We start from the raw sequence: 13,431 nt of genomic DNA, 5'->3' as shown, positions 1-13,431 counted from the left end.
TTGGTATTTTATAGAATCCATTATGCCATCTATCTGAACAAGATATCCAGGATCTCCGGCAGAAAAATAGGCCCAAAACATTAAAGATCCAGCAGTATATTTCATTGTACACATGGGGTACTTTTTTATCCCTGTGTGCACCAAACCCATCTTGAGTGTTTGCAGCTAAAAAGCTCTTTTTTTTTAGTTTCATCTGACCATTGAACCCAGTCCCGTTTTAAAGTTCAAGTCGTGTCTAGCAAATAAATATGCTCGAGTTTGTTTTTGGATGAGAGCGTTTTCTTTTCTAGTTTTTTCTTGAAACCCTCCCAAACAACATGGTTTTTTTTTTTTTTTAGACTTTCTGACCCCAAGACTCAACTATTTTCTGCAGTTCTCCAGCTGTGATCCTTGGAGTCTTTGGCCACTCAAACTGTCCTCCTCACCTTGCATTAGGACGATAGAGACACACATCCTCTTACTGTATTAGAGAAAAATATTTATTTCAGAATGTGATTTTCCCCCACTTTCACTTTGTTTAACTTTAATTAAAGGTTAGATTTTTTTTATTTATTTTTTGAATGAACGATCAAGTGGATAAACAATGTGGATTTATTTTCACAGACTTCTTTTATCATATTTATCAAGGGTATGAATCATTTTGAGCACAACTGTATGTGTTGGGCTCGTTACTCCAAAAATGTATTTATTACTCATTACTAGTTACTCCTTTCAAAAGTAATATTATTACTTTACTTATTACTTTCTAGCAACAGTAATCAGTTACACTACTAGTTACATTACTTTTCCTTCACGCCCCACAGAAGTTGTAATTGTGTATCTTCCACATAAAATTATTCTAAAATGTTACCAACGATATATTTCTGCCTCATCATTTGACCAAAATCTACATTGGATCGTAGTCAGAAGTTTTTACAAACATTCAATGGTGATTGATAGTGACTTTTAAGTAAAAGTGTTGTATTAATGTCTTGTGTAGCTTGAAGCTAATAGTAGCTATAATTTCTCTGTTACCCAAATATGATTATATTTCATGAAGTATTTTATCAAAAGAAATCACATAAGTTCATAAGATTTTTAATTATGGTAATATAATTTATATCGGATCAGAGGGATGTGGGTGGGCAAGCCATGTAATGCCAGAGTAAATAATGCCACAACTTACACATCTGTGCTCAGATCATCTTTTCTCATGACAAAATCAGGCAATATTTCCATCCCCTGAATGTAAGATTTTCCATATTCCAAGTTTTCCTGATGCACTGGTGACTTCATGTGCCTGCGTGAGTCAGAAAATTATGAAAATAAATCTAGGAATTATTGGATTGTTGGATTTCAAATCAGCGGGGTCGAGGCATCAAAATTACTAAGTAACGAGCTGTTTAATAAATGGTAACTGTAATATTATTACTGAAATCTTATTAGTAATTAGTTACGCTACTAGTTTCTGCAAAAAGTGAAAGTGATTGTGACGTGGCCAAGTATGATGACCCATACTCGGAATTAGTGCTCTGCATTTATCCCATCCTAAGTGCACACACACACCGTGAACACACACCCGGAGCAATGGGCAGCCATTTTTGCTGCGGCGCCCGGGGAGCAGTTGGGGGTTCGGTGCCTTGCTCAAGGGCACCTCAGTTGTGGTATTGAAGGTGGAAGAGAGCGCTGTACATTCACTCCCCCCACCTACAATCCCTGCCGGTACGAGACTCGAACCCGCAACCTTTGCGTTACAAGTCCGACTCTCTAACCATTAGGCCACGACTTCCAAAAGTAATATTTTTACAGTAACTAGTTACTAGTAACTAGTAACTAGTTACTGTAACTAGTAGCCCAACACTGCTTATAACTAATTTAACTGTCAAACATAGAGGGAACTAGTTACTAGTAACTAGTCACTGCCCAACACTGCTTATAGCTAATTTAACTGTCAAACATAGAGGGAACTAGTTACTAGTAACTAGTCACTGCCCAAGACTGCTTGTAACTAATTTAACTGTCAAACATAGAGGGAACTAGTTACTAGTAACTAGTTACTGCCCAACACTGCTTATACCTAATTTAACTGTCAAACATAGAGGGAACTAGTTACTAGTAACTAGTTACTGCCCAAGACTGCTTATAACTAATTTAACTGTCAAACAAAGAGGGATTTATACCATTGACATCAACAGTAAAGAGCAGGAACAAAGATTCAGCTTGAAAGTTATGGGTGAGTGGATACTGATTATTATATTCATGAATATTAATACTGTTAAAACATTATTGTTGTTGTTGTTATCTAGCCTCACATACAGGAAAGGTATCAGATTGTAATACCATGGCATGGCACTTTGATATAATATACCATGGTATTTACCTGGTAATCCAAGGTACTTCCAAGAATATCGCAGTACTATGGTACATATCCAAAAAAAAAAAAAAAGAATTACAATGGTACTTTTTTGTAAAGTATATGTAAAGTACCACAGTATTACCAACAGATACCATCATTGTACAATTGTACTGTCCCAACACTTTTTCTAAGGCTGCTGTAGTTTTTGTAGTATTTTATTTGGTTTTCTGTGTGAACTGGACGCTCATACTGTTTTCATCGTATTTTTTTCTTCTTTACAGAGCGGGTCCCCAAACCTGTGATAAAACTAAAGAAGATCAAAACAGTCAAAAACCAAAAAAAATCTGACAACTTCTACACATGCACAGCAGATAATAGCAAGATAATAGCACTGAGATCCAGTCTATGAGTGAGATCTGTTTTAAAGCTAGACAGCAGAGGGACTATGTACAACATTATTCATCAGAGAGGAAATCACATAAATCTATATGTAACTGGATGTGGTTATTGTCACCTTTTTCCTAATTATAATGCCTTTGCACAATGAGATATTGTTTAATCATTTAAAATGTGTTTTCTTTCTCTCACCTGTGCTTATCATTTGCTTAAATATATGAATATACTCTTCCATGCAAATACTTTGTTTTCAAAGAGGGACAAGGTGAGAATCTTTTACTGGCACCAAGCAGAGAGTTTTGCAGGTGTGTAGGTGATTGTGTATAAATAAATAAGCTACTATTACTACTTCTACTAAAATTAGATATTAAGGGGGGGAACATATAAATTACAATACATTTTCACAAAAAGATCTGTGTTATTTTACTTCTGACCAAAACTTGGGTGAAGAGTAAAGGATGCATTTTTTTCTGTTAAATTTAGATACCACCATTCAAAAAACAACAGAGCGGCCCCTGGCGAGCGAGATCTGCCCTGGCGTCATCTTTCGAGGTCATTTTTCATGCATTATGTAGTGCATATAGGTCGTGGTTGCTAGTCATCCTGAAAACAAACACACATTCAGTCAGACATCAAGCATTTGCTATGAACGTACACAAGTCAGCAGCAGCTGCAGCCAACCAATGGCACTCAATGCCGTATGATTGCGGTTTTCGAACTTCCTCTGAGTCTGTATACCCTGTTCGTACACCTCGTCTTGCGCGTGTAAAAGACATTCTGAGCAGAACAAAAGTGCATTAAGGTGTCCTCTGTATAACAAAAATGCCTCTACGATGCTTGATGTTGGTCACCATCTGCATTGTGTTCATCACCACAGAAGCTGTTTCAGGTACATGATGATTTTAACATTTTATCAAAGATGGCGCAACATCTGTTTCTGTCGACTCTACAGCAGTTTGGTTTTAAATTATATTATAGTATAGTATAACCTAATTATATATAAATTGTAAATGACTGTAGTGAATGAATGAAACGTTAACTAACGCTCTCATATATATTATATATTAGGTGAAAATATGAAGAAAGCAGTGGGTGATGAAGTTTCTTTTCGTCCAGCCAAAATAGATCATCCAGTCCGAAGCATTATATGGAAACACAAAAACAGCAGCGGAATTGTTGTCAAGGTGATTGAATGGGAGAATGATGATGATGATTTTTACATTCCGAATCAGAGATTCAAAGGCATCACAACTCTTGATGTGAAAACTGGACAAATCACTATAACTAATTTAACTGTCAAACATAGTGGACTTTATGCCATTGACATCAACAGTAAAGAGCAGGAACAAAGATTCAACTTGAAAGTTATGGGTGAGTGGATGTTGATTATATTAATTAATATTGTTACTCTAAAAGCATAATATTTTTATTATGACTTTTTTATACTTAAAGGGGTCCTATTATGCTTTTTCACTTTTTCAACTTAGTTAGTCTGTAATGTTGTTGTTTGAGTATAAAAATGATCTGCAAAGTTACAAAGTTCAAAGTCCACTTCAAAAGGAGATATTTTATTTAACATTCTTTCTTTGCATGAACATTTGGGTGGTGTTATGCAAATCTTCCCACATAGTGACGTAGACATGTGGCGGCGTGTTTAAACGAGGCGTTTTAGGAGGGTGTGGACGAGTCTTAACTTTTTTGAAGAATATCTCTTTAGGTTTGAGACTTTAGTCTTTGCAACTTTAGGGATCTTATCTATGCACAAACAGCTTGTAACACTCCAAAGAGACAGGAAAACTTAAAATTGCATCATATGACCCCTTTAATGAGCTCTTTCTACTACCAAAAGGACAGAAGTGAATTCTAAATAATTTTGGAGTTATTCATTAGAAACCAAAAGACTTAACACTGAACATACTAAACCAGTTGGAGCCAAAAAGGCGTAACTGCATTTACGCCCCTTTGGCACTGAGAAATGTACTGTGGCTAAAGCCTGTGGATAGCACTTGAGTCAAAATGGCTGACACCACATGTAAGCCGCCAGGTAGGTCAACCATGAGAAGAAACCAGTTTTTTACTGCAGAAGATGTATTATTTATCTTATTTTGTAACAAAGAGCTGGATGATGAGGGAGAAAATGAAATATCTAGAAGAGTGAAAAATTTAAGGGGGTCTGAATACTTTCCGTACCCACTGTATATATAAAATGAAAGCTCTTGATGAGCTCTTTCTACTGCCAAAAGGTCACAAGTGAATTCTTAATAATTTTGGAGTTATTCATTAGAAACCAAAAGACTTAACCCTGAACATACTAAACCAGTTGGAGCCAAAAAGGCTGCACTTACGCCCCTTTGGCACTGAGAAATGTACTGTGGGTAAAGCTTGTGGATAGCACTTGAGTCAAAATGGCTGACACCACATGTAACCAGGTAGGTCAACCATGAGAAGAAAACAGTTTTTTACTGCTGAAGATGTATTATTTATCTTATTTTGTGACAAAGAGCTGGATGATGAGGGAGAAAATGAAATATCCAGAATTAATTGTCAGTGAGGTGTAGCTAGCCAGCGGGTAGTAACCAACAACTTACATTCTGATGGTATGTCCCTAGTGAACATTTCGATACCGAATTAATAAATCTATTAACATTTTGTTTACTTTATGTGTTGTCTATTTACTGACATATCACTCGATACTTACTGGTATAAAAATTATAATTAAACTTGATTTGGAGTACTACTTATGCACAATGCACATTTCTCAATATTAAGCCTAAAATGTGTTTTAATGTCACTATTGATGAGGACTGTATGATCTTCGAATAATATCGGTCTTTAAAAGCTATAAAAATGCTATATCGGTCTTTAAATGCTAAATGATATTTAAATTGTACCTGAAGTATACTTGCAATAGTTTCACAATAAAATCAATAAAATATACTTCAGTATATCTTTAGTTAGACTTCAGCACTACTTTCTTACAATTAAAGTACAAAATTAGTTCTTCCAATTAAGCAAACTTTAAGTATACCACTTTAGTGATATGTAAATAATATGTAAATGTATTTGTAGTATAGCATGAAATAAATGTATTTCAAATACATTTTTGTATAGCCTATTTCTTTTTTACTAGGGAAGGCATCTGTAAAGGCTTTTCAATCAATCATTTGACCAAATTGTTAAGTGCCTGAGACTACTATTTCAGTAAAATTAATCACATTCAATTAACTAATTTGATGTAAGGGCTTTTTTATGTGATATTTTATTTTATCACAATGGATTGTTATTTCTTTTAAACTCATTAATGTAATGTTTTGTTCATATTGTCAGCAGATACGCCCATGTTTTTATACATGAAATTGAATAAAACATTGGTGCCAAACAGGTGCAAGTGACTTTTTTTAAATTAAAAAAAAAAAAAAATGGATTTTTTTTTTCTGAATAAATGTCAAAATAGTGTTCAATAAGTATACTGTTATCTATGTGTGTACACATTTTTATTATAAAAGATTGAAATCAGTACACAAAATCAGATCACACTATGGTCAATTTTTGTTTTGGCCCTCCTGTAAAGTTGGTGAAATGTCACTTACGCCATTCTGGTTCTCACCCCTCGTTTTGATCATTTACATGTGTGTGGTCTTGTATTTGTTTTATAAGCTTCACATTTTTTCATTAGATTTTTGGGGATTTGTCATTGTTTCAGTCAGCATGGTTTTTATCATCCTTTTCCTGTTTATACCACCTTGTCATGGTAAGACTACTGTTTTTTTTATCTTTTAAAACATTTTAAATGCATCTCTTTGGGCTTATCAGTTGCTTAAAATTCAAAACAAAAATGTGAAATGTAACGTTGCTATTTGCAACTCATTTTACTTTCATAATGTCACATGGTAACACTTTACAATAACGGTACATGAATAATCATATACTAATACCTGAATTAATACTTCAAAATGAACTCATGATTAGTGAAGACGTGAGCTAATCAGAGCTAATAACTGAACTTAAAAGGTCATAATCTGTTTTGTGTTATACTCTTTCCAGTCAAACTCAACACACTGCAACTTATACACAGTTAAATAAAAAATGTAAACATACGAAGAACATTTGTGGAACAGTTGCTGAACAATCGTTTCCCAAAATAACCAAACAGGAAACATGCACTAAGGTCAGGGGAAGGTTTGCTGACTATCAGCACAGTTCACTCTCCATGCAGACACAGTGGTGATACTGTGCCTCCACTCTCTGACTTTTTGAAAAGCCACACAACATCACTTAACTGGGCTAAATAGTAGCTGTACTAGTACATGTGTATTTGAGAGTAAGTTTGTAATAAATCATGAGCTGAATTTAGTAAGTAGTTAACTGTCAATTTATTATGACTCCAGTTAAGGATAGTTCTTGATTGATTCATGATTAGCTCACGTCTTCACTAATCATTAGTTCATTTTGAAGTATTAATTCAGGTATTAATACATGATTATTCATGTACCTTTATTGTAAAGTGTTACCTATATTTCTGTGTGAAACCAGATATTCTGTGTGGGAAAAAAATGTTTTTATTCATGGATTTGATTGGAGAGTTAAAACACAAAATACTAGAATGGAGCCAGATCTGAATGTGATTTTGCTATGCTTAAATTATGCTTAGAAATGCTTACATTATGCTATTGGTTAACATTATCCATGCCTGTGCTGCCTGGGTGATGTCAGCAGGAAAGTAAAGATCATTTTGATTAAAAATTATGAAGATAAGCATTTTTATTTATTTACAATAACTAACACTCGTGAATTGTTCAGAATGAAACAAGGAGTCTGTATTAATAAAGTACATAGGGCTAATTATGATTTCATGTTGGCTGTAAATGAGTCTGTCACTGTTGTTCTTTAAGATTATTGTGCCGATTGCTGTAGGAGACACAAGACTTCCCAAGTAAGTTTCTTTTCTTAAAGGCAGGGTGATTTGGTTCAAAAACATTTTTTGTTATGCTGGTTGAAAGTCTACACATCCCGATAGCAATCACAAAGTGAAGTGGTCTAAATGTATTTATATCATCTGTGGAAGGCGTATGACCATAAAATGTTCGTCCAATCATATTCCTCGGTCCGATAGGCTGTCCTACCTGCCTGTCAACGCATGTATTTGCAAACCTCTTTCACACATGATCCGTTATCATCAGCGTGTTCTGTTACTCTATTGCAGACCGAGCGAGAATGGAAGAAGTTATTATTGTAATATTATGCGCTTTGTACTGTAATGTTTTCTCGCCGGTGAATGAGACATGAGTTAATCTGACAGCGTTGTATTCAATCCTCCATCAACGCCGTCTCTCATCGTGTCGCTGGTTAGCCTCTGCTCTGCCGGTGTGCGGTCATGTGTTTTGGAGGCGTGGCTTTGGAGAGTGATTTGCAGAGAGGGTGGGATCTTATGCTTTCTGAGCTAGCTTAACTCCTTGTGAAAAATATTAACTATGTACAATATCACAGACAAATCAAATAGATCTTAGGCTGTGATCAACTGTAACTATGATTTAAAATGTACATTAAGAGATTGTCATTTTTTTCCCTGTTATTTATTTATTTTTTCATCAGAAATGACATTCGTGAGCGAGTGACTGATTCTGCTACCTGCCACACAGTTCTGCTCATCATAGACCCTTGTGTCCCTTCAGATGCAAAGTCACATGTGGATCTTCTCGACCCATTTGCCTGGTCATCGGCTCTAAATCCCTGCTTTACTAAAGCAACTGGAGCTCTTAACCATCTGTGCCTTCATAACTTTGACTGTTTTTGAACTTTGATTGTTTCTCTTTGACCTCTTTGTCTGCTGGGCAGTGCAGATGTTTGAACTTCATCCTCCAGTTCTGAATATATAAATCTACTGTTACATTTATTTTCAAGGAAGGACAAGATGAGAACCTCTTACAAAACTTTATGCTTACCCTTACCAAAAAGTAGTATACTTCAAGTTTATTTTATTAAGTATACTTAAGTAAAGTTCAAGTATATTTTTAAGTATACTTTACACAGTAAGTATACATAAACAACATTTTGAACAAAAAGCTGAAAAAAGACTATGAATTGGATTCAGAATGATAATCAAAACGTAGATAAAGTCGATCAACACCCCAAAGCTTGACAGTCATTATTACCTCTTCATTGGTCGATATTTTATTCCATGACGTTACACAGTTTTGATGCTGTTTTATGTCTGAAGATCGTGTTAGAATACATGTGGAAGCATCTGTTGTTTCGTTTTTTTCTTCACTTGTGTTTTGGAAATTCTGTACAGAAGATGTGTACTAGCGCCCTCTACAGTATAACAATGAAAACATTCTCGGAGCACAAGTATAGCTCAAATATATTTAGACTTATTCTATTTCTATTTAGTATAAGTCAAGTGTACTTAAATGTCATTTTAAGTATATTTCTGAGAAGTACATAAAAATTAGACTGAAAGTATACTTTCCTATTTTTAGTTTAAAAGAAGTATACTAATAGCACACTTGAATCAACTTCTTTTTCGTAAGGGCATGCATGAACAGTGACATTCAGGTGCTTAGACAGCAATGTCACCAGTGTGAACACAAGTGGAAGAAGGATGGGCTTAAAGTTTATTAAATGCTGAAAGACTCCTTGCACAATTATTGTCAAAAACTCTTACTCTTCTAGAATTCTATTTTCAACTATTGACTCTGTTTTAAATCCCCCAATTTCCAGAGATTTCTTCTAATGTGAAAACTTTCTTAAGTACTTCTTAGATAAAGTTAAAAATACCTGGGCTCATTTATCTATAATGGCGAATTCTATTCCAGACCCCATTTTATCCACTACTCTATGGAGTGAATTTGAATTAGTTTCTTTACAGACATGTAAAGAAATCACTCTAAAATTAAAATCCACCTTTTCCCCTCATGATGTTTTGCCCTCATGATATGTAGAACAAATTTTTGATACAATCAGACCTGATTTAGTGAATATCATAAACAACTGCCTTTTGACAGGGACTGTTCCGGATTGTTTTAAACTAGCTTCTGTGTCACCGATCCCTAAGAAGCCTTCAACTAATCCTGAAGTTTATTCAAATTTTAGACCAATCTCCAATCTGCCGTTCTTATCAAAATTTTAGAAAAATAGTGTTTATGCAGATGCAAAATTATTTGAATAGTAACAGTATTTAACCAATAATTTTCTGCACCTGAATGATGACAAAACACAAATTGTTCTGTTTGGGCCTGCCGAGAAAACTGATCTGAGTGCTGTAGACTTGGGCTCTCTCACTCCATATCGCTCACTTGATGTCAAGGATCTGGATTTTATTCTGGATAGTGGCCTAAAGCTGAACAAACAAATCAATTCTGTTGTCAATTCCAATTTTTATCACCTTTGAAGATTAGCCAAAGTTAATCCCTTCCTAAGCAGAAAGTGTTTAGAGATTGTAATTCATGCTTTTATATCATCACAGCTTGATTATTGCAATTCGCTGTATCATGGGCTACCTGTCTCATGTCTTCATAGACTTCAACTGGTCCAAATCTTCAAGCGATGCCATAGAAGAACCATTTTTGGTTCCACAAAGAACCATTCAGTCAAAGGTTCTTTAAAGAACCATCTCTTTCTTACCTTTTTATAATCTGAAGAACCTTCTTTCGCCACACAGAACCTTTTGTGAAACAGAAAGGTTCTTCAGGTGTTAAAGGTTCTTTATGGAACCATTTAGACAAAAAGGTTCTTCTATGGCATCGTGAAGCACCTTTATTTTTAAGAGTGTAGGGCGTCAAATTGGCTAGAAACGGCCCTGGTCATAAGTCACAATCTGTCGTATTCAGATGTGTGCAGCGCATTTTATGGAGGACTCTTTCCTGATCCTGGTAGAGTAGACTACAATGCCGGCTGTTCTGACTCACAGACTGCAAGTACGTTTTTTTATTTTTAAAGAATTTGCCACTGATGATTCAAACACGTGATGTGGAAAATAATGTGTTTTTTTAACCTTAAACCGCATAAACACATTGCATTACCCCAAATACACAAAATAATGTTCTTTTTAGCAACACCATATGACCCCTTTAAAGTAGCCCAATTCCGCGGGAAACCTGGATCAATAATATACTGCATGAACAGATCTACATATGAACCTTATATAAATCAATATATCAGAGTGACCAGTACTGTCTACATGTATTGTAATGTCTTGTTTTACAGTGTTTTGTTAAAAATGATGGCTGTTGAGGATTAGCAGAAAGCCAGTCAATGCATTTAGTTAGTTATGCATTGATGCATCTCAACTGAACAAAGTTCACAAGTTTCACTTTTCAACATCTTGCATAATCTACCTAAATGTGTGCAGATAATGGACATTTAATTTCATACTGTACATTTGAACTTAATTCAAATGCAATCTATCGAAAATATTTTCAATTGTTCAGTTCAGTGTTATGTAGCTAAGTAAAATAAGGGGGGAACTGACAGTATAAAGAAATAACATTGTATGTCTGACAAAATATTTAATTTAGTATTGTTGTTTATTGTTCTATTATTCGAGGCTGCCCATCCTGAAAAAAAGAACCTCATTTCTTCAGACAAGCATGACTTGACCGAGAGATTATCGTGAGCGGTGTTTCGGAGCGCTGCTCCTGCGGTGACCCGGATGTAGCGGCGCTCTACCTCCACTCGTCTGATCCTCTTATCAGCGGAAGGCGGACGAGATGGATGTTGTCAACCAGGTAGGGCTTTCAATCACAGCTATTCACCGAATACATTCTGCAATCTACTGCAAACTCCTCGCATGTAGACCAAACAGGCTGCTGTTATTTGACTGACCGACGTTGATTTTAACAGGACGGATAACGCAGTTTAAATGAATGACTTACCAGGACAAGAACATACCTAGACACGACGTTTCGTTGACTTTCAGGGAGTCCCTGCTGGATGGCACCAAATAAAACACAACAGAAAACCGTTGGCAATTCAAAACAAAAATGTCACGTGAAACCGTTAAATAGCACTAGCACTGATTTATGCAGTGCATTGCGACGGTGGTATTTTATACTGCAGTATATATATATATTTAGTGGGAACTAATGCGCAACTATTTTCAAACGGGGTGCTGTATGATTCACATAGACCAAACTGGCTGTTAGCTCAAGGTCTTTAATTTGATGCTGCATCTGTGAGTTGAGGCATTAAAGGACTAGAGCCCTGTGAGGGCTATTTATCTGTATTTACACTGACGTCCAATTCGCGAGCGAATCGTCTTTTGAACCGGTTCTTTTTAGTGATTCGATCGAACCGATTCCCACAGAGTTCGTAAACGACTTGACCGTGTAAGGGATAACTTTTAGTGGATGACATGATTGAATCATAAACAATCTATATAACGAAAAAAAAATGAAACTTAAAATGCTGCTTTTTGAGTGACGCCACAAACGATTCGGCGAACTAGCTCTTTGAGTCAAACCGCCCGAGAGAACCGATTCTCTCAAACGAATCGGACTTCAGAATACTATTTCTCCAGTCAGTGTTTGTCAACTATTACATCGTAACAGAACAGGGGTATCACACGCTGGGTTACAGCAGATGGCATATGGTTTGCATTAAAGAGCGAGGTGAGAGATGACAGTGCGACGCAGTCTGCAGCGTGCCGCATTCACTCGCGCGCTCTCTGGCCTTGCGCCCGCTGTGCGAGTCAGATATATCGGCCTGTGTGTGGCCTGTATGTGCTGCTCGCCAGTTGCACTTTCATAAAGGAAACGTTGATGTAAGCAGCTTTGACTAATTCTAATGCTTGCAAAGTCTACCTCTCCTCTCGCGGGCGCTCTGACGTCACCAGGGCCGCTCAGGTTGTTACAGTGTATCGAGAGAAATGCAACATACCTGCATTATCCACTCAAATATGTGACAGTGTGTGCTCAGTAGAAGTAAGAAGCTGTAAACACTCTATGCATTGCACAGATAGAGACTGTAGATAAATAGATAGATATTTAAGAAGGGCGCTTAATTCTACTGAATGTGCAATTGTAGTGTGCGTCAAATCTTATAAATATATATATACAAAAAACTACTTGCAGATAATATAATATTAATGAAATTAAAGGTTAAGTGTATTTATAGAGAGTTCACTTTCATGGCTAAGTACACTTTTAAAAAGCGTTACATTACAGTACATTTTAAGTCATTATGTTTTAATAATCTTTTGTTGTGCTTTACAGAAGTGCACTTATTTTGATGTGTTGACTAACATACTAAAGCACGTGTACAGTACTTGTTTATCATTTTAACTCTAGTGTGTTATTTGATTTTACATTTAAAGTTAAAATATTTTAAATGTACTAAACTGAAACTTCATCAATACAATTATGTAATTATAAATATGTTTAAATACATGACATACAAGTTTCAATATAAGTGAAATTAAAGTATATTTTAGTTTACCATAAATGCTTGTCAGTACATTCAGCAGTACAACCATATTTCAAAGACAATAGAAATGATTTTGAAATTACATATATAGTAGTGATCGACCGATATTGATATTTTATAACCGATACCGATACCAATTATTTGCGTGTTTATGTGCCCGATAACCGATATGCGGAACCGATATTTATTTACTGTTATAAAGTAAATAAATGACTGAGTGAAGTAAGTCCATACTTCACGTTGGTTTTTCCTCCTTTCAGTCATCTTAAAAAAAAAAA

The 13,431-nt window shown here is 35.5% G+C and overlaps 1 protein-coding gene across 2 annotated transcripts in view; it reads left to right on the top strand.

The window, feature by feature from the left end:
- The first annotated feature begins 11,324 nt into the window (after window positions 1-11,324).
- Window positions 11,325-13,431, top strand: part of LOC107678440 (synaptophysin-like) — a 43,106-nt gene continuing 40,999 nt past the window's right edge. Inside the window, exon 1 of one of the 2 annotated variants that reach the window (XM_016473710.1) lies at window positions 11,325-11,457. In XM_016473710.1, the coding sequence (XP_016329196.1) occupies window positions 11,440-11,457 (18 nt within the window). In that variant the 5' untranslated portion in view covers window positions 11,325-11,439. The remainder of the gene's footprint in view (window positions 11,458-13,431) is intronic. The other variant, XM_016473711.1, reaches the window with a different exon arrangement.

Source organism: Sinocyclocheilus anshuiensis, unplaced genomic scaffold (genome assembly GCF_001515605.1).
Source record: "Sinocyclocheilus anshuiensis isolate Anshui unplaced genomic scaffold, SAMN03320099.WGS_v1.1 scaffold112, whole genome shotgun sequence".
In the NCBI taxonomy this organism is placed as follows: Eukaryota; Metazoa; Chordata; class Actinopteri; order Cypriniformes; family Cyprinidae; genus Sinocyclocheilus; species Sinocyclocheilus anshuiensis.
This window is presented reverse-complemented; position numbering and strand designations above follow the sequence as displayed.